We start from the raw sequence: 22,066 nt of genomic DNA on the forward strand, positions 1-22,066 counted from the left end.
GGTGACTAAAATTCGCTTTTTTACTTGTTCATACAAGTTTGTCGGTCTAGGAACGTGGTTTAATAAATCTAAAATGCACATTACGCCATCCGAGTCAAGTTTTTCTGCTATGAAATCTATCTTAGTGGCTGACACAGTGATCCCGGAATTTCTTAAAGTAATTTCCGCCTGTGTGAACCACGCGACCGGGTTAGAACGAGTGAAATTCGAAATTTTAGGTGCACGTGCCGCTGCGACATGGGTTTCTGTTTGGTCTTGAGTCTAGTTTTGTAACTCTTCAATTTTGACCGTGGCAGCTGATAAAGCAGCGCGAAGCTCGTTTAATTGCTTCTAGGTGGTACTCATTGTGTCTAGTATTAAGTACTAATATTTAAAAAAATTTTTTTTTTACACGTAGTAAATAATTACTTATAAAAATTGACAAGTATATTAACGTGTTATAATAACTAGGAAAACGCAAAAATTAAAATGCCTATTAATCACGTTAATGACTTTCGAAATTGGTTAATGTGCGTCGCGTATCAAAAAAACTTGAAACCGAAAATACGTTGTTCGTTAGTGCTATAGCGTGCTAATCCTCGGAAAACGCGAGGGCTGGTGGCGTTGGCGCCTAAAAATGCTCACATACATATACACTTATAGGCTAGACACAAAATCGTAGAGATTAAAATTTTGATAAAAATTCCTATAAATCACTTCACTTTACGCACGCATACCTTACGAAATTTGAAAACAGATGAATTACCAGGTCGAAAGCTGCTGCCGTTAAGTCGTTGGGTAGCTTGCTGGTTGTAGCTGGAAACAAAAACGCCGTTGTCCGAAATGTACGTTGGCTTGTGTGTAAGCGGCTGGGCCTGCTTCAGCTTGCTGCCAACGCTGCTGGTAGATACCTTGCCTACGTGAAGGTGACGAAGGCAGGTGGTGTGGTCGCGACCCAACTGAAAAAAAATGTCAGAATTCTATGTAGAATTAATTCTGTAAAACTTTCAGGAAAGCCATATGGCATTACACATGGTTTTACATATGGCATTACATAAAGGGTTTTAGCTTGGTGATGCCATATGTAATTCCATATGGAAAAACACATGGAATTACTAATTGGAAAAAGAAAAAATTTCTATCATCTAGAAATAACTGCAAAATACCATAACAAGTTATTTGAAAACATCAATATGTCTTACCATCGGGATGATAACTCTAAAACAAGGGAGTTCAGCTGATTTTACTTCTATAGAAAAAAATTTAATTTTTTTTTTTTTTTTTTTTTTATTCCTGAAATATAACTTGAATTCTCTTGTTTTCGAGTTATCATCCATATGGTTACACTAATTGTTCACAGTAAATGACGCATTACAGTATTCTGCAGTTATTTCTAGATGAAAAAATTTTTTTCCTTTTTCCAATTTGTAATTCTATGTGTTTTTTCAAATGGAATTACATATGGCATAACCAAGCTAAAACCCCTTATGTAATGCCATACGTAAAACCATATGTAATGCCACATAGCTTTCCTGAAGGTATTACAGAAGTAATCACACATGGAATTCCGTCTTTATTTTTCAGGTGGGGAGGTCACGTCCATGACAGGGAAAACCTGCACCACACAGGAGCCAGAAAAAAACGATGCGCCTGGCGATGAGAAAACGGAAAAAAACTTGCCTTCTTTCTTTGTTCGTTTTGAGTGGCTGCAATCGTTGTGTTTTTCTCTCGTTGCCTTGAGAGTTGAACACGTGTGTCAGCGAGATCTCTTCTTCTTGTCGGTGGAAGTCGGGGTCACCACTATGGGGTTATGTAGACCAAGGGTCTGATGTCCAAGTATCTGCTTGAAAGAGCAGCCCCAATACTGCTACGTGTTCAACACCGTCAGGAGAAGGATAAAGAGAAGGACCAGAATTAACTCTCAACACCTCGTGTAAAAAAATAACGTTATATTTATTTAAGGCTGGTATTTAGTGTGGTTTTACGAAGTGTCTTGCAGGACACAAGTAGGCTGACTGACTATCGGTGCGGCAGCAAGCAAACGCTCTCCGGCGGCTTTTGTTAATGTTTATCAAAATTTTGTGTCCTACATTATAAATATTCAAGTTAATTAAATATGTTAATGGTGGAGTAAAGCCTTTTAAAGAAGGAAGCATAATTTAAAATTCGAATCATACACTGGTAGTAGTGTAACACTACAGTCGTCTGCTTTGTTTGGTATAACTTTGAGACCAGCATTAGCGCCATCTAATAGGACTCGTCCCTACTGAAAAGCATTTTGTAGTTACATTTGTAATTACACTTGTAATTACACTTGTCAAGCCATTTGTAGTGCTACTTGGAATTCCACTTGGAATTACACATAGGGTTTTAGATTGGAAATTCCAAGTTGAATGCCAAGTGTTATTCCAAGTGGAATTACAAATAACGATTGGAGATTAATTTTTTTTTCTTTTTTAAATAGTTTATAATAGAATCGTGCACAGCGTAATAGCCATAATAGGTGTTATCATCCGTGTAGTAACACCAAAACAGAGTGATTCAAGTATTTTTTCACGAACTCAGAGAAAATAGAATTTTCTATTTTTTTTCAAGTTTTCTCAAAATGAACTGAATCCCCCTGTTTTGGTGTTACTATACTAATGGTCACACCAAATATGGCCATTACGCTGCGTACGATTCCATTTTAAACTATTTTAAAAAGAAAAAAAATTCATCTCTAATTGTTATTTGTAATTCTACTTGGAATAACACTTGGCATTCAACTTGGAATTTCCATTCTAAAACCCTATGTGTAATTCCAAGTGGAATTCCAAGTAGCACTACAAATGGCTTGACAAGTGTAATTACAAATGTAATTACAAATGTAATTAAAAAATATTTTTCAAAAGGGGTACTTCCGGATTGCAAGCTTATAATATTTTTTGGATAATGGGATTATTTTAATAGTACATTATGTGACGACTGCGCGAATCGCGTCTCACGCACGAGTTACATATACTATTTTTTGAAACAGTGTGTGAGAAGATCGACTTAATCTGAAAAAAATTTCAGCGCCAATAGATAGTCGAATATGGTACTGACTTTCCCGTGGGGAGGGAAATACGAACCATTTGAAAATCATAGAGAGAGAAGATCATACATACTTTTGCGGGGATGAAGAAAGTTTTTTCAAGTGCTTACATCTAGAATATCAATGAAGAGCTTTGCATCGCTGCACGTATTCAGCTGCAAATGGATCCAAGATTGAATTTTTATTCTCTATTTTGGTTGCGTGTTGAATTCAAATTTTGCCCGGGTCTTAAGACTATAAGACTCCATGTGACTGCAGCCTTGGGCCTCGGTCACATGGGGAGAGCGTAACGCATACCGCGTAACCGTTTGGGTCGCGATAAAATACGCGAACCTCTCTCTCACTCTCATGGGCTCAAATGGTTACGCTGTATGCGTTACGCTCTCCATGTGACCGCGGCTTTATAGTCCCATTTATGCCAAGGTTGGCCGAAGGTAGGGTAATTCGGCCGCCAAGGTAGGCCCTACTCTACCTTATACCCTTTATAAGGTAGTTTATATACTTATAATGTATATATATATATGTGTGTGTGTATATGTATGTAACCGTTTCAATGTGTATGTACATATATACTACCTTTTTGACACTAATCCACCTAGTGGAGAACTTGGTACTGCTACAAAATTGCGACAGGGGGGTATTGCGTAACTTCTACACCACGCTACGCCACAACTTGACGTTACGTTACAATGCATAAGTAAATAGTAACGTACCGTCAGTCTGGTTTGGCGTGGTATAGAAGTCACGCAATCCCCCCCCCCAGACCGCACAAAGCATAGATTGAGCTTTGTTTTTAAATTTTAAATAAAATATATTGAGCTTTGATTTTATTATATTTATATTAACACGTTAAAGAACGTTAAACATGAAGTTAATAAGTTATTCAGTAAAAATTTGCGTTATTGAATTTTCAAATGCATAACTTGTGACGTGGCAAAATTTGCTTCGCAATTTTGTTTGTCACGCCACAGTTGACCCCCTGCTCTGAAGCTAAATAATTATGCTGATGTATATCCGTAGCCTTTTCCGTGTGCTTTGTTGTAGCAAATTTTTCCCAAGGAGAAGAAAGGATGAGACGCGAAGGTCCAATGGGTCAAGGTAGTATGAAGAGTGCATATGGAGATTTTTGTAAGTGCCGCGGCGGCGACACGAATGAGAGAGATCGGTGGATAAGGTAGGGACAGAGTAGTGGGGCAAAATATAACTAGTTGATCTACCAAGCAACGAGTTGGGGACTGACGCGATTGATGAGTTCAGTGAGTGTGAGATCACCGAGTGCGAAGTGTAGGAGAGAGAAAATGGAGCCAGAGAGCAGAGAGTAAGCAAGTATTAAGTGCAAGAGAAAGAGAGAGAGAGAGAGAGCGAGTGAAAGAGTGAGCGGGAAGAAAGACCCGGAAAAATAAGCCTGATCCCAACCCATCCGACCCTGAACGGCGGCCATCTTGAGACGAATCGTCCTGCCGTGACGACCCGAGCCGAGCCCGAAAAGAGAGGTGTACGGGACAGCAGGCGAGAGAGGCCCAGGTATCACGCAGCGACCACTTCCCGGACTGCGACCCTCGACGCTCATGGTGGACTTGTCTTACAGTAAGAAAGCACGGGATACACCAAGGTACAGTGTGTAGGTTACGAGAGGACACGGGTGAGACCGTCGACTATAGCGATAGACGCGAGAGCAGGAGCGGAAGGATCGCGACATTGGACAGTGATTTTTGCGTGCTACGGTCAGGCCTCCGTCGAGATGTGAGAACGGACGCGTTGGACAAGTGTATGAGGTAGGGACAGTAACCGAGTGAGAGTGAGAGGAGAGAGGTACAGGCGGGGGCATAGACGGGAAGCAAATACCGGAGGCACCTCTTGGGGAACGTCACCGTGGTCTTAACAGGCCACGACGGCAACCTACTCCGCGGGCTAGAGATCGGGCCAAGTGAGGGTGTGTGTGTGTGCACGTACAGCCAGACACGTTGAGGAGGTCTGACCCCTTAGAGAATATATACATGGAGGAAGAGACTTGTGAAGTTGGCGCCCGCAAATATTAAATATTAATATTTTGCACCCATTCGGGGCTTAAACGATTCCTTCTTACTTGCGAATTTATCCTCCACTTAAATTTTTAGTTGCGGATCAATAGTTTGCGAGATATTTGCAAAATAAAAAAACGAAAATGAGCGCGACGCTGAAGTATAAAAAACTTTGTTTTGAGTGCTAAATTATATTAAAATCCAATTCTACCTGTACGATTCGATTCCTCCTCATTTGCGGATTACGGAGGTATATAAATTAATGTAATTAAATGTCACAAAGTTTGTAAATGATGAATTTAATTATTGAGTAAGAGAATCTAGTAACTTTTGTCTAGTGACTTTTGGTCCAGTGCTCCGTTTCTGTTGTTCGGTACATGTCGTTTACTCCGTACAGCGGGTTCTAAAAATTTTTATTAGAATAGAAATTTTAAGTAGGTATTAATCTATTAATTATCAGTTATAAGTTATTCAGCCTTTGGGTCAATACACACACACACACACACACACACACACACACACACACAAATTTTTCGATAACGATGCAATCTAGTGTAAACCCATTTAATAAACATTTTTTTAAATCAAGTACTTGTAAATTTATTACTGGGGCTGTGTTTGCATAGGCTCCGTTTGTAGAATGTTAAGGTCACGTGATAATTTATGATAAGTGCGAGTGAGACGGTGATATGCTGTCTCCCTCGCACTTATGATAAATGATCACGTGACCTTAACAGACTTAATAACAAACAAAGCCTTAGGCGAACACAGCCTGTGACACTTTGATCCATTTCCACTGGTCGGTAACTTGATCTTCAATTCGCCTGATTGATCATTTACGCGCTAAATTTGAATGCTTGAGATGTTTTCTAAAACTTGTCCAAACAAAATTATTACTTGTGTGCTTAGCTGTGGCTTGTCTTGTAATGATTATAGCTGTACTGCTACTTCTTAGTTGTGTTGTTATTCGTTTCTTGAATAACAACAAATATTACAATTTCGCGCGTAATAAATAAATATCAGTCCACAGTGTTTCCCACAATAGATTCCAGATATTAGGTTCTTAAAATAAAAATCTGTACTTATTGACAAATAAATTTTTCCTTGAGTTTAAAGTATGTAATGTATGTGTGTGTGTGTGCATTGACCCAAAGGCTGAATGACTTATAACTGATAATTAATAGATTAATACCTACTAAAATTTTCTATTCTAATAAAAATTTGTAAAACCCGCTGTACGGAGTAAACGACATGTACCGAACAACAGGAACGGAGCACTGGATCAAAAGTCACTAGACAAAAGTTACTAGATTCTCTTACTCAATAATTAAGTTCATTATTCACAAACTTTGTGACATTTAATTACATTAATTTATATACCTCCGTGATCCGCAAATAAGGAGGAATCGAATCGTACAGGTAGAATTGGATTTTAATCCACTTAGCACTTAAAACTAAGTTTTTTATACTTCAGCGCCGCGCCCATTTTCATTTTTTTATTTTGCAAATATCTCGCAAACTATTGATCCGCAAATAAAAATTCAAGTGGAGGATAAATCCGCAAGTAAGGAGGAATCGTTTAAGCCCTGAATGGGTGCAAAGTATTAATATTTAATATTTACACGACTCACAAGTCTTAAGGAGGAAGCATTTCATGCTCCGACCGCAAGACGAGATGAGAGAGACAAAAGACAAATAGCAGTACAACCTTTCTCTCTCTTACACGCCTCTGATTGGTTGGCCCCCTTTCGTATATATAGGTGTAGTCGTGTCCACGAGTGGCGGTCGTGGGGGAACAGAGTAGATATTCGTAACCTAAGCTCTGATGAAAAAGAATTTATACATTACCAGAGAATATAGAATATATCCTCTTTAAGTATAGGAGGCGAAAGCGGAATTCCGAGCAATACACACTAAAACAACAATCTTCCATTAGAAAATAATTAAAACAACAAAATATGAATAAAAATTTCTAATTTTTATTAAAGCTCTCATACCTGGTTAAACACTTCATGTATGGCCAACGACTCAGTTAGAATGTGTGTCTTCGATAGCTGAGCGGTCAAGAATGCTCGATTAGCTTTTGCGCTCTGGACTTGGAATCTGACCTGTACTAATTTTTTTTTTTCCAGGTGTATATTTTCATAATACTTATTTTATTACGTTTCGTTTGCTTATAAAGTTTATTTTATAAGATTTCACACTGTAATAATAAGATTTAAAAAACTGCTTTTGGCTAATACCAATAAAATACTAATGCAAAAATGTGTAAATACTTTTTTTATATTTTTATTATTACAAGTGTACATATTATTTATTTAATTATTAACTGCATTGATCAGTACGGATTTATTGGGGTTCTAATATCTAATATGCCCTTTATCCTGCATGTATACTATCCTGATGAAAAATACCACCACCTTCCTGTCGGTTTCTATTGAGTAATGCCAATAGAAAATAAATTATACGTGTTGTAATAGTATAATATTGAATTTATGCTCGCATTAGTATTTTATTGGCATTAGCCAAGAGTAGTTTTTTTAAATCTTATTATTACAGTGTGAAATCTTATAAAATAAATGTTTTTATAAAAATATATAAAAATTATAAACAAACAAAACGTTATAAAATAAGTATTATGAAAATATATACCTAAAAAAAAAAAAAAAAAAATAGTATAGGTCAGATTCCAAGCCCAGAGCGCAAAAGCTAATCGAGCATTCTTGACTGCTCAGCTATCGAAGACGAACATTCTAACTGAGTCTTTAGCTATACATGAAGTGTTTAACCAGGTATGAGAGCTTTAATTAAAGTTGGAAATTTTTATTCAAATTTTGTTGTTTTAATTATTTTCTAATGAAAGATTATTGTTTTAGTGTGTATTGCTCGGAATTCTGCTTTGGCCTTCTATACCTAAAGAGGATATATTCTATATTCTCTGGTAATGTATAAGTTCTTATTTATCAGAGCTTAGGTTACATATATCTGCTCTGTTCCCCCACCCGATCAGAAATTTAATGGGTTTGCCACCTTAGTTAATGGGGTCCCCCTTAGGCTGCCTAATTGATATACTATTAGGCGCGTCACATGGCGAGTTGAGGAACCATCGTAGGCTGCCCCAGTAACCTAGCCAAAACTGTTGAAAACATTATATATTTCCGTGTTTGGGTTAGATATATGTGACCGTAATTTAATTCTTCCTTATCTGCACGGCCGATAAACTCCGTAATCTGCATAGCACGCATGGTAAATCACGCACATGCTTTTGTGATAACTGTATTAAATGTAATGATATACCTACACAAAAAATACGAAGGGTTAGGTAAACTTTCTTTCCTATTGGGGCACACTAGAGAGGACCACATCTACGACCCGTGACGATGCCATTCTAGGACCACATGTGATTAATTTGGCAGCCTAGTGTGGACCCCATCAGCACCCCACTAAGGTTTCTGATCGGGCACGACCGCCACTCGTGGACACGACTACACCTATATATACGGAAGGAGGCCAACCAATCAGAGGCGTGTAAGAGAGAGAAAGGTTGTAGTGCTATTTGTCTTTTGTCTCTCTCATCTCGTCTTGCGGTTGAAGCACACAATGCTTCCTCTATGTATATATTCTCTAAGCCTGGCCCCGACCGAGAGTCGCGTGGAAGAAAGAGAGTGTAAGAGTGCGTGTGTGTGGGTGTGCGTAAGCGAACATCGTGTCTCCTCTGAGCGCACCACTGGCGTCGTGGTTGCGATCGAGGGATTACGTAAGTGTAATTGGGACCAAAGAGAGATGTTTAAGTTATTATAATAAATACGTGAAGTAAAGTCAAAGTCACTCTATGTTGTTCATTTAACCCAGACGCGAATTCCCTTTTCAGATACATCCAGTGAAGGGAGAGTCGAGAGCGCGAATCATCGAGTAGAGACTTACGAGAGTCAATTATAACGTTATTTCCTCTCCAACGGTAAGTCGCTGTAGGGACGAAGAAGTACACGTTATGGGTTTTTTTTTTATATTATAGTGCTTTACGTCCGGCTCCTATAAAGGGCACTACACAGGGTACTTAGCACTTTGGAGAAGGAAGGGAAGAGGGATGGGAGGCCTCCCATTGCTGGGAGGGGGGTAGGGGGAATATTAGGCAATTTTGCTGCGAGAAGGTCGCCTAAACCCTCCTTGAGGAGCATTGCATGGTGAAAAAGCTCATGTGAAAAATCACAGAGGTACTTGCCTGAAAAGTTGCCCTGGCCGGGAATCGAACCACGGTCTCCCGCGTGCCAATCCACGACCTAGCCGACTGAGCCACCGCGCCCACCACGCGCTCACACACGTTATAGGTGGTACTTCGTATCACCCATGATGTAAGAATATAAGGTGTGGCGTTTTGCATCCATATTGATTGACCAATCAGGAACGCTTCCATCGCACCGCCATGTCTGTTTGCGAATTTCAAAGGGCGTATTCGAAATGATGTTTTGGTTAGCTCTTAGGTTGGTATCTACCTCCATCTTTTTTTAACTAACCGAGCGTGTGTTCAGGCACTGTAAACACCGTTTAGTTAATCAGTTGATTTTAGAGCGAATTTTTAAGTAGAACATCTATACTATAGAAGTGGAGTCATACTCATATCAGCTGTTTAATAAAACACTACCTTAAAACGAATTATAAAAATGAATATCTTGTGCACTGCATCGTCTGCGTCTAAAACTTACTCCAAAATCAGCTAATTAACTAAACGGTGTTTACAGTGCCTGAACACACGCTCGGTTAGTTAAGTAAAGGTGGGGGTAGATACCAACCTAAGAGCTAACCAAAACATCATTTTCGAACACAACTAAAAGCTTTCGAAATATTAAGCATATTAACATCAATAAACTTGTGAAACAATATATTTTTTATTTCAATATTTTCATTCCAGTTGTTTCAGTGACCCAACGTATAGTTCGTGAATATTCATACAGAAAAACTGACTACATTGGTAATCATTCATCAATTGACGAACATGTATATTCATACATGTGTCTATATCTGTATATATGTCTCACTTCGAGATGGATGCGGGGGATAGGTTTTAGTTTCAACTTTGGCCACTTCGTTTCATTGTATAGGCTCTTCGTCACTGTAGTAGTCACATCTCCTTTAAATATGGCGTCGTGATAGAAGGCGCAAACAGCGTTGGGTTAGGCGGATTCAAAATAGGAACTTTTTTCCTAGATCGTATATACAGCTATACGATCTAGGGAGAATGTTTCGTCGAGCAGATAGCACAGCAGTGAAGGGGCATTGCCAAAGACACGCGGAAATTCAAAATTGTAATATTAAGGTGGCTCATCACGATGGTGCCGTATCAAGCAGGGGCACCGGGGGGGGCTTTTCTATAAATTATAAATTTACTGAATATAAACCAATAAAAAGACAGTTAGTGGTTTGTGCCATGTCTTATTCATGATTTATGAGCAAAAAAATGCGAAAAAATTCCGTAATTGAAAAAAGTTACTATTGATAGGGTATCGAAAAAGCTGCGTACGTCCCTATCCAAGCAGACGAACTCGCGCGTGTGCCTCAGCTCCAGCACCTGTCAACTTTCTTATACTTGTTTTGTGTGTATTTTTTTACCAGTAAATATTAAATTAATGCTTGTAGTGGAGAAAAAGGACTAAGGCTTTTTCTAAGCGAGAATGTTGGAGAAAAGCCACGGGTGACTACTAACACAAAAGTATTAGACAAAATAAGCCAAATATTTGTTTGTAATGAAAAGTAAAGGATATTTTATTTGATTGGAATTTATATTATTTATGGCGTTATTGCTATGTTGTCATCAAATGAACAATTAATATAAAAGTTTTATATTCAACTATTTTTTATTCAACCTATTTATTTAAATTATTGTTATTTAATATTTTTACACAAAGTTTTTGCAATAATATGCGTTCAAAACCGAGCATGACATTCCAGTTTTAGATGTAAACAATATTTTTACAATTTTTTTGCCCACATTCTTATATATGACATTTGAATCTCCCGGGCTAGCGCCAAGAATCAAAATTGAGGTTATCCTGCGGTTAGAACTTTCAAGACTTTATATCTTTTTGTTTTTACCGGTAATCTTGGACTTTCGCGATTTTGTTAGAAAGAGGATTATTTAAACTACTTGCTCTCAGTTTCTGGAGACTGTGGCCCGACTTTTAGCCTACGAAATCTAACACTTTCGGTGAAAAAATCAGACTGCTCCATAAGACCAATGCTAAAATTTCAAACTTTCAATATGATTATTTTTCGATTTTGGCCGGCAACATGCCCTAAAATTTTAACTGTACATCCGTTTAGTCATATTTTAACATAAATTTCAATTTGGGTGCAATGGCTCGACTTTCAAAAATGTGATGAGCCACCTTAATAACACAAGTGCCTATCACCCATTGACTCAGGGCACTAACTGGCCACTCTGTTAAATGAATAATTAATAATAACACAAGCGCCTATCACGTAATGATTCGGGGTACTTACTGGCTACTATTGAATAATAAATTATTAAGGAATTACAAGAGCGCCATTTAAAAAGATCTTTGTCGTACTAGATAGGCAATCAAAATTGTGGTATGTTTACATATGTTATCGATCAACTTTTTATTATTCAATAGTGTTGCAAATAAGTGTCCTGGATCATCAGGAAAAATATGCTTGACATGTTTATCAAAAATTATTTATTTACTAGATTTGCAATTAGCGCCCCAGGTTATACGGTGATAGGTGCTCGTGTTATTAATAATTATTTATTTAACAGAGTTGCCAGTAAGCGCCCCAGGTCATTAGATGATAGGCGCTTGTGTTATTAAAAATTATTTATTTAACAGAGTGGCCAGTTAGCGCCCCGGGTCATTGGGTGATAGGCACTTGTGTTATTAATATTACAATTTTGAATTTCCGCGTGTCTTTGGCAATGCCCCTTCACTGCTGTGCTGTCTGCTCGACGGAACATTCTCCCTAGATCGTATAGCTTTATATACGATCTAGGGAAAAAGTTCCGATATTGAATCCGCCTAAACTAAAGCTGGGCGCAGAACGGCACGAAAATGAGACCTCAGAACGCCACACCTTATATTTTTACATCGTGGTACTACCTCAACTACCTGTCTTATCTTGCACCGTGACTGCTGGATAGACCTATTACGCGGCGCAATAATAGACTACAGTACAGGAGCTATTCACATTGACATTTTTTGCTTATTTCATTGTGAACGTTCATATTGAAAAGGGGGTTCCGCTGCTCCGCCAATTTTCTGTACATCGGCCTATGTTATAACATAGGCCCGCGAAGCTAAAAAAAGTTATATGGTACGGCTTCTGTTAGTCAACATAGTTGCTACTATAGGCTTTGTTGCCTGATGGAAAAAGAGGTATAGGTCTGTTCAGTCTGTTCCCTCACTTTGAGTTTAGCGGAACAGTGGAATCTCTTTTTCAACATGAACGTTCACAATGAAATAAGCAAAAAATGTCAATGTGAATAGCTCCATAGACTTCACACAGTCCCTTATAGAGATAATTCTATCCTGCCATGGTGTAATAAAACTGGAGGTGAGTCCAATTATTCACATAGATGTTTTTTTCTTATTTCATTTCGAACTTTCATGTTGAAAAGGGGGTTCCACTGTTCCGCTAAACTCAAAGTGAGTGAACAGACTGAGCAGACCTATACCTCTTTTTCCATCAGGCAAAAAAGCCTACGGTCGCAACTATGTTGACTGACAGAGAACACACTAACACAGTATAGGCCTGTTCAGTCTGTTCACTCAATTTGAGTTTAGCGAAACAGTGGAACCCCATTTTCAATATGGGGTATAATCCGCAATCGCCGCCAGCTGCTGGCGGCCAGCAGCTACATATGTGTAAGACGTGACAACGTTGCGTGGTTGGGGGCGCTACGGTCGATTTACTGGTGATATGATCCGCAATCCCGCCAGCAGTAAAGCAGACAACGTCAGTCTACTTACTCTTTTTCATGACATTTTTGCTGTGATCGCGCGCAATCCCGCTAGCAGTAAAGCTGTTATTTTCATTTTTCTTTTTGGCACTTGAAACTATTTTTTTTTTGGTCTGCGTGTTTGTTTACGTCTAGCACAATAAGCTTTGTTAACAATCAAAAAATGTCACGAAAAAGAGCAAGTAGACTGACGTCGTCTGCTTTACTGCTGGCGGGATTGCGGATCACATCACCAGTAAATCGACAGTAGCGCCCCAACCACGCAACGTTGTCACGTCTTACATATATGTAACTGCTGGCGGTGATTGCGGATGCGGATTACACCCATGAACGTTCACAATGAAATAAGCAAAAAATGTCTATGTGAATAGCTCCCATGTATCCTGCACGCTTTATTGACCTCCATGTGACTGCAGCCTTAAGCTTTCTGATCGGGTGGTTTACAAAAATCACATTACATACATTCCTTTGCAACGAGTCGCATCAAATGAACTTACTACACGACATAAAATTCACCACCCCACCACTGGTCACAACGTCACAAGTCACAATACGAGAGAAATTTATGACGTTAAAAAAATTGACGAATCCATTACCCTTTAGTCTTTGTCCATTCCAGACTGGAAATTCCAGTCTACAAAATATTGCGTTTTTCATAGAATGATTCATATATTTTTTGTCTAGTTTCTGGCTTGATAAGTTTTGTCTTTCAATTTAATTTTCTGGAAACATTTTCAAAGTCGCTGTATAATCTATTTACATTTAGAAAAGTATTGGTAGGTAAATATATAGCCATTATTAAAGTTATGTCATCACTGCAACTGAAATGAGAATGAGTCATTTTGGTTAGTAAGAGTACTCTCACTCCTATAAAAGAAAAAAAAAATTGAGCCATGTGCTTTTCTCCAAAAGTGCTCGTGCTTACCTACTGTACCCTAATCTTATACTTACTCAAGAACAAAAAGATTCGAGCCTCCTCGAATTCTCGAGAGTTACGACCTCAGATCTGCACCCTGCACCCCGCACCTAAGCTAAAGGCTTAACAGGGAACTACAGAAAATAGATATATACCTATTTATTTCAGTTATCTTGGAGCTCTGAATGTGCAAATGTATTAAGCGGTCGAGGAAGACGGAAACGGTAAACTTCCCTGTAGAAGTACAACAGAAGTACAGAATTAATGCTGCATTAAACGAAACTGATAGCAGCGTAACGGCCTGATGCGCCTACAGCCTGTTGTAGGTACAGTACCTGCATAACAGTTTTGTTTTGGGCTTATCCGTGCCGACGAAGTTCCTGGTGCTGTGTGCCTGCACTCTTGTGACCCCCATCTTACGTGATTCATTTGCCAGTCTATTACTCGCTCCTCATTGTTGCATATAGTTTCATGAGGATACCAATGAGGCACCTCCGAAGCTGGCGTGTAGTTGATGCTGCAGAGGTAGCCCCGTCGTCTTCAATAGTCCCCATGCTCGTTGCAGCACTCGTCTACTGTCTAGCTGACACTGCCGTGAGTGCACCACCTCAATTTAAAGGACTCTACTGGGAGACAATCATAAGAGACCAGTCTGTACTTACGGCTAGTCTTGGTTTCGTTATCGTGCAGTTCTGAGCAAAAGAAAGAGAGAGAGAAAGAGGGGGGAGACTACCCATTATATATACAGTTGCCTGCAGGAGGTTGTCCAGCTGGATTAGAGTTGTTGTGTCTTTTCTTTTGGTATACACGAGAAAAAGGTGTGTGGTCAGTCAAAGATACGTGGCTGCAGCCAGAGTTGTGTATCCATTGCAAGCGACCCACAGCCAACGATTCGATTAAATGAGTCGGACCACAAGGTTCTTGGCACCAGCCTCTCAAGCTATCAGTGCCTACTGCCCCAAGGTCTACTTGCAGACAATACCTCATCGCCACCTTAACGTAGGCTTGGTCTTTCTCTTTTTCTTTCTTTTTCTTTGTACTTTTGCGATCCTTTACAAGTAGTATGACAGCCTAAAATCTGCTTTACAACACCCTGCCTCTAAGCGTTCCTAAAAAGTACACTGATTACAGGTGTACCTATTTATTCTTGAGTTCGTTCTTTAACTACGATTATTTTTCTTACTGTAAATTAATGACTGCTTGCAGATTTCTACCTCGGCGTCATCATTACTACTGTCCAAACCTTCTATGGAAAGTTCTCAAAAGCCCTCCTTCATGGATAAGCTGGAATGCAGTAAAGTTGTAAACGAAACATTGGAGTTTAACAACGAACATTTGCATAACGCACTTCAGAAAATGAAAATTACTGACAACATGGATGAAAATGTCAATTGCATCGATGGTAATCATAATGATGGCAGCAGAAATAGCATGACAAGGAAACGCTCATTAGACAAAAGCAAATACAAAGAAATAAGAGGGTGGAAACGAATAGAAGGTAAGCTATGTGAAACTTTTTAGTTTCTTAAAGAATCTCTACCAAGTTATCTCCTTGTGATGATTTGTGATACATCTCAAAATATCAGCCTGATTACTTAAAAATAAAAGACAATGTTAAGTACAACGTTAAGGATATTGTCAATACTTAAATCTGAATAATACTATCACTTTTCAGATTCATTGTACAAGTAATAAATTTTTTTTTTCCTTTTTCAGAAACTACATGTAACTCTGAAGAATCATTCACTTTGAAACTTCTGTCTTACAATATTCTAGCCCAAGACTTACTTGAAACTCACTACCATCTATACAAATATCATAACAAAGAAGATTTGCCATGGGAAACAAGAAAACCACTAATACTTAAAGAAATAATGGAATCCAAGGCGGATGTGAGTGAATTACTTATTGTTATAATGCAATGTCAAAAACTGCTCATCATTACATCAATCACTATGTTACAGATTATTTGTCTTCAAGAAGTACAGGAGAAACATTTGAAAGATTTCTTGGTTCCTTTTCAAGAAAGTGGGTTCACACATTTGTACAAAAAACGTACAGGCGGAAAAACGGATGGACTACTGTTACTTTACAAAAAAGATTTATTTAATTTGTTAGAATTTTCAAAAGTCGAATTGTATCAATTTGGCATTGAACTATTAAGTAGGGATAACGTTGCTTTAATAGCCAAATTTTCGGTGAAAAATGATCCAGAAATGAAGTTTGTCGTTGCAACAACTCATTTACTGTACAATCCCAGAAGAAATGACGTAAGACTGGGACAAGTTCAATTATTATTTGCAGAAATCGAACGAATATCTTTCATCCGAAATACTGAGTAAGTATTGAGCAGTTTTTTGCAATGTATAAGTAATGCGTTTATTCTAAGATATGAAAGTTGATTTTAATTTACAGATTAGGCCCACAGTATCTTCCTATTGTTTTATCAGGCGACTTTAATCTTGTACCCAACAGTGGAGTCTATAAATTCATTACAGAAGGTTCAATAGAGTTTAAGGGAAAAGGACGAAATTTAGAAAAGTGTGACTATCGCTGCTTGACAAATTCATTGATTCCTCCTCATTTGTATGTAACAGATGAATGTCAACATTTAAATATACTTGCGAGAAGATTATCTGGAAAAGGAAGTGGAAAAGTAATGGTAAGATTTATCCAACGCTTTTTTGTCACCTATGCTTTTTTTACGTTATGTTGACTCCTATAAAGTCTGAGAGTTGAGAGAATTGTTAAAAAAAATTTAAACATTTGGAACCTTGGGGGTAACAAGTTTTTTGTTTTAAAACTCTATTTACCAAGCAACTTTTTATAAAATACTTTAAAAAACAAGTTATTTTGATTAATTTTAATTAGTCTTAGTAAGTTCGATTTATGATTTTCAGCTGACCAATGTAGAAAACAAGGACTTTGCAGATTTTAATTCACTCCATCCTGAAGAGAAAAACTTGGTTGATTTTAACAAAACAACTTACCAAAAAGTGGAAGTTGCAACAGGACATTATGCTACATTTTCTTCAGGCCTGTTAACACATCCATTTCAATTCAAGAGTGTATATCAACACTTTGGCAAAGATGGGTTGCAAGAAGCAACCACATTTCAAGATGAATGGATAACTGTAGATTACATATTTTACAGTAGTATGAAACCCATCGAAAAGTACACATTACCCGTGGCAAATGAGTGTTCAGATGTTCTTCGAACAATACCTAATTCATTTGTGGGAAGTGATCACTTGTGCATCGGAGCAACCTTCCAGATAAATAAGAGATAAAAGCTTATTGTTTGTGAGATGGTGGTTGACTTGTGTATGTGATTAAACCAACGCCAATTCATTGCAGTTATGTGATTTATTATAATAAAGCATATTTTTTCAGTAAATTACAAAAAATTTCCAAAGAGTGTAAAAGTTTAAAAGTTCTTGTCAGTTATTTAGTAATAATAACGTTATGATAAACAGATATTAATAAAATAACTATATTTTTAAAATACTGAGTTTGGCACTATGCTAATGATTCGATCTGGGCCCTTCCTGTAGCAAGATTTATATTCTTGTAATTTAAAATACATTTATTTTTGAGTAACTGCTCTTTAGGACGACTCGTGCAATTGTATCTCTGATAACAGTCTTTGCTGTGCTCTTTGAAAGTAAGCACTAAATCTTTCTGTGCACCATCCGGACCAAAGATAAAATCGCATTTATACTTAGGCTGACTTTCTGTATACTTGAGACAACATTCTAAAAATCTGTAGTCAGTTGTAAACAAATCTTTGATGTTGATGAAATTCTGGATCCCAATTTCTTCCCTTAAAATGCCTGTGACAAATAGATCATCAATCCAAAAGTAGTTGAAGTGATGCTTACTTTGGTAAATCAGTTTCAAGGCTGCCCGTATATCAATGGCATAAAACCAACCAGACAAAAAATCTGGATAGACTTCGTTTGGAAATTCCTCCTCTTTTACAAACCATTTGCTAGCTGTATTTCTCACAGGACTCATGTTCTCCATGACGTAACCTATCAAAAAATCTTCCTGGAAATTGGTGTTGTACTTGTTTGTCAGCAGGTCCATTGCCTCATACAAATTGACAACAATGTCATCATCCATTTTCATGATCAGCGAGTAGCTGTCTCCACACCTCTCGGCAGCCCACTGCAAGCCCATGAGGTGCTTGTACGTCAGATTCCTGTAAGCCTCGACAAAGTTTCCCTGCACAATGTCTCGAAACCTGTGTGCCTCATTTTCAATAGCTTCCTGAGTGACTCCGGTCTTTATCTTCGCGTTGTCGTCCAGGCTACCCAGCAAAAAGATTCTTCGGACCCCGAGCTGCTTAAGCTCTTCACTGGTGTAGGCGCGTCTCAGAGCACTTCTCTTGGAAGCGTCGCCAGCGTAGGAGGTGATTATCCAGACGGCCTTAGCCGTGCCACCGCTGTCGACCTGCCAATCCTCGACATTTTCCTCGCCCAAGTGGTTGCACTTGGCATCAAGCACGAGACGAAAGTCTGTGAAGTTAAGTATCCTCGTCGGCCTGTCGATGGCTAGGCTACTTCCCGGCTGCAAGGCCTGCAGGTCACTTGCAAGATTGTTAGCCGCTGATGCACGCACCGCGACCCGCCGAAGCTGATGTGCTTCCTCGGCTGTCGGGCCAGCGAGTAGTATAATCAGGAGCACGAGTCCTGATGCTAACAGCAGGCTTACGAGCATGTACTTCCTTGTCATGGTACGTGGTGGCGACGAACTCGGTAACGGATGGTTGGCAATGTTGGCATACAGATATCTCTAACGACTTAAATCGCAGGCACTGTGGGCTACTCGAATTCTATATCTACATGAGTGTAACATTTTAATTGACGCACCTTCGAATCTTTGCTAATAGATTTTCTTAGCATAAAAAAAAAAAAAAAATGATGAACGACAACAAGGTGATATCGTTAATTTACAATTAAATAATCAGTGAATCGTATACTTATACAGTAAAACTGTATTAATATGCGGTTAATATACTGATAAGCTGCAATAGCGCTTCTGATTTTAATGAGGAATTAAATAATTAAAAATCGACTACAAGTATAACATAGCATAAGTTTCCATGGACTGAAAAGGTGCATGGTGCATCTGTGCATTAGTGCATGTGCGCGTTTTTAAGTTTAAAACAACATTTGAATCTTTAGTAAAACTTAAGTATACGATGGAGATCAAAAGGAAGTATACTTTATTACAGATGAAATCTGAAACAATAGCGAGGGCCTGCCAGGGCTGTATTTATTTTATCTGCAGTAGCTGTAGGGATGTCCTCTGAGGATTCCTCTACTTCTTACCTGCAAGATACACAACATACACATGAGTCAGCTGCTGTGGAATAAAAGACAAAAAAATGATCTTTCGAAAACAATCTATATCTGTGTGTGAGTGTGCATAGAAGTATTGGGTTATTATTGGGTACATGTAGGTATGGCGTTTGGCCACTATGGCTTCTTATAAGTCATTAGTTGTAAATTGTAAGTATACATTATATACTTGACCACGCTTGTATTTCATTTGCCAATCAGTTGGCTCCTTTCTTATTTATCCTTAATTAATGTATATCCTGATCTTGGATATGTATCCACTAACTGCAGTACTTATTCTTGTATTATACATGTAGATTTTTCTCCTCGGCATCGGTCTGCAATGAAGTAATTTGAGAATTGCGACGTGTCGCCGAAGAGTCTATTAAGTTTTTCCGTTCAGAGCCAGAGTATCAATTGAGATATTTAGTGGAGTCGGTGCTGCAAGTGTGCAATGGTATAAGTACCTTGCTCCAAAACTGTTTAGTAAAATACCTATCTACCTACCGCGCATTTGCAATTGCATATGTAATTTACATATGTAATCCCTCTCGCTTCTTCATCAGCTGAGATGATGCACATACATAGTTACTTACTGCACAAAATATATTTTATTTACAACTCAAGTACTCTTACCACTGCAGTTGTAAACTTCATTTAGTTACTTTAAGCGGTTAAAAATACTGTAAAATATCTCATTGTAATGATGGAAATGTACCGATAAAATAAGGACCATAATTGTTCAACATTTATCAATATATTTCACAATATTAAGCTAACTTTCAAATCACTCTCACGAGTCTCACGACTCTGTAGTCTAGTATATATTGTGTAGGAAGCAGAAAGTCATATATATATATATATATATATATATATGCGTACCTCTTAAGCAGTGTGTTGTGTTTGTTATGATCATATCATCATTTGCCGGTCAGTCGAAGTTTCGAAGTCCCAGAGCCGAGAGCAAGTGGATAAGTGTGAAATGGTCGGAATAATATTGTTTAGTGTAAAAACGCGAAAAAACATTTTAAGAATAGAAGCGAGATTGTAAGGGTGTTAGTTCCTTCATAAATTTCATTGTGTTACACTCAGAAATATACAAGTTTTCATACTGCGCATTGCATCACAAGATTTACATCCACAACACAGAGAAGTTGGAAATAAGAGGTTACGGTAACGTGGGTGCAGGTGATGAAAACTGCAGTATACTGTTAGTCATGTGGTAGAGGTTGATTAGGGACTTGAGGCTTGAAGAAGCTTAGGGTATAACCCTACGTCTTTGGGGCTCACTTTTAGTTTGCTGGAAGACAAGTGCCTTTCCAAGGATAAAAAAAAGCATGCAGGAAGTATGTGAAAATCTTCGTAGGGCAGTGGAGCACGGGCGCACGGATATCGTCAGGTCGATTCTCGATGCATGTGAGTACCTACTGTACATGGACATTGTTGCGTGTAATTATTTCTCTACTAGGTATTACTCATCTATTAATGTGTAGATAATAAATGTAGGTTCAGTGAAAATATTTTGCATTAATATTAGATGTTGTAATACAGTGTATCCAACCGATAAAACCGGTCACGCTCTGCCATCTTAGTTCTAATGATTCTACATTTAATGTATGTAATTTATATCATTTTCTAAATAAAAATTCTGAATCATGCCTAAAACAATTTGTTTGTTTTTAGAGATTTGTTCACCTTACAATCTAGAGACGGTCGGGGACAGTCTGGGCGAGTCGGAAACGAAAGTGAACAAGTGCTCTTCTCCGATCGTCCCCGATCGTCCCTGACCGTACAAGATGCGCGGTTGTACACGTTAGGTTAGGTTAATACTGTATGTAAACAATAGTTTGTAAATAAAGAAGTGCAAATACAAACAAGTTTGTTTACTTTTTGCATTAACCTAACCTAACGTGTACAACTGCGCATCGCGTACGGTCAGGGACGATCGCGGACGATCGGAGAAGAGCACTTGTTCACTTTCGTCTCCGACTCGCCCACACTGTCCCCGACCGTCCCTGGATTGTAAGGTGAACGAATCTTTTTTTTCACTTCGCGGGCCTATGTCATAACATAGACTGATGTACAGAAAAATAGTTACATGGTACGGCCCCTGGGACGATCGGGGACGATCGGAGAAGAGTACTTGTTTACTTTCGTCTCCGACTCGCCCAGACTGTCCCCGATCGTCCCTGGATTGTAAAGTGAACAAATCTTGTATGTTCGTTACATTATGTCACAGTTTACATAAGATTTGTTCAAGCCCCTTTTGGTTTGGTTCGGTTCTCTTAACAAAGGGTGTAATCCGCAATCGCCGCCAGCAGTTACAGATGTAAGACGTGACAACGTTGCGTGGTTGGGGGCGCTACTGTCGATTTACTGGTGATGTGATCCGCAATCCCGCCAGCAGTAAAGCAGACAACGTCGGTCTACTTGCTCTTTTTCGTGACATTTTTGCTGTGATCCCGCGCAATCCCGCTAGCAGTAAAGCTGTTATTTCCATTTTTCTTTTTGGCACTTGAAACTATTTTTTTGGTCTGCGTGTTTGTTTACGTCTAGCCCAATATGCTTTGTTTACAATCAGAAAATGTCACAAAAAAGAGCAAGTAGACCGACGTCGTCTGCTTTACTGCTGGTGGGATTGCGGATCACATCACCAGTAAATCAACAGTAGCACCCCCAACCACGCAACGTTGTCACGTCCAGCGTTGGCCGCGATGGTCAAAAGTTTGCTGCCGACCGCAACCTTCAGAGCGCTTCTTT

The 22,066-nt window shown here is 38.6% G+C and overlaps 3 protein-coding genes across 12 annotated transcripts in view; 2 read left to right on the forward strand and 1 right to left on the reverse strand.

Annotated features, from left to right (window-relative positions):
• The window catches only part of angel (protein), an 80,147-nt gene extending 62,718 nt beyond the window's left edge, over nucleotides 1-17,429 (forward strand). Inside the window, exons 1-7 of one of the 7 annotated variants that reach the window (XM_089591469.1) lie at nucleotides 13,509-13,821; nucleotides 14,130-14,555; nucleotides 15,168-15,459; nucleotides 15,678-15,853; nucleotides 15,926-16,299; nucleotides 16,377-16,623; nucleotides 16,862-17,429. In XM_089591469.1, the coding sequence (XP_089447595.1) occupies nucleotides 14,433-14,555; nucleotides 15,168-15,459; nucleotides 15,678-15,853; nucleotides 15,926-16,299; nucleotides 16,377-16,623; nucleotides 16,862-17,251 (1,602 nt within the window). In that variant the 5' untranslated portion in view covers nucleotides 13,509-13,821; nucleotides 14,130-14,432 and the 3' untranslated portion in view covers nucleotides 17,252-17,429. The other 6 variants (XM_089591470.1, XM_014356126.2, XM_014356124.2 and 3 more) reach the window with 6 other exon arrangements.
• Nucleotides 17,319-20,062, reverse strand: LOC106641638 (beta-1,4-mannosylglycolipid beta-1,3-N-acetylglucosaminyltransferase brn). Of its 2 annotated transcripts, XM_089591475.1 has the most exons (4): nucleotides 19,943-20,062; nucleotides 19,814-19,901; nucleotides 19,497-19,747; nucleotides 17,319-19,297 (listed from the first exon to the last, which is right to left on the reverse strand). In XM_089591475.1, the coding sequence occupies exon 4, from the start codon at nucleotides 18,696-18,698 to the stop codon at nucleotides 17,481-17,483; it is 1,218 nt and encodes a 405-aa protein (XP_089447601.1). In that variant the 5' UTR covers nucleotides 18,699-19,297; nucleotides 19,497-19,747; nucleotides 19,814-19,901; nucleotides 19,943-20,062; the 3' UTR covers nucleotides 17,319-17,480. The 2 variants fall into 2 exon arrangements, with proteins under 2 accessions (XP_089447601.1, XP_089447600.1); XM_089591474.1 differs by having other exon boundaries at nucleotides 17,319-19,747; nucleotides 19,814-19,872.
• Nucleotides 20,063-20,211: 149 nt separating this feature from the next.
• LOC106645899 (uncharacterized) overlaps nucleotides 20,212-22,066 on the forward strand; it is a 162,758-nt gene continuing 160,903 nt past the window's right edge. For all 3 annotated transcript variants that reach the window (XM_089590977.1, XM_089590976.1, XM_089590978.1), the window contains exon 1: nucleotides 20,212-20,722. In XM_089590977.1, coding sequence (XP_089447103.1) covers nucleotides 20,644-20,722 — 79 coding nt within the window. In that variant the 5' untranslated portion in view covers nucleotides 20,212-20,643. The remainder of the gene's footprint in view (nucleotides 20,723-22,066) is intronic.

The sequence above is a fragment of the Copidosoma floridanum genome, unplaced genomic scaffold (genome assembly GCF_036245765.1).
Source record: "Copidosoma floridanum isolate Cflo_tuat_1 unplaced genomic scaffold, Cflo_Japanese_pri ptg000013l, whole genome shotgun sequence".
Lineage (NCBI taxonomy): Eukaryota > Metazoa > Arthropoda > Insecta > Hymenoptera > Encyrtidae > Copidosoma > Copidosoma floridanum.

Excerpts from the sequence above, each read along its gene's own strand:
- LOC106641638 (XM_089591474.1), bottom strand. The coding sequence starts at position 18,698 with ATGACAAGGAAGTACATGCTCGTAAGCCTGCTGTTAGCATCAGGACTC.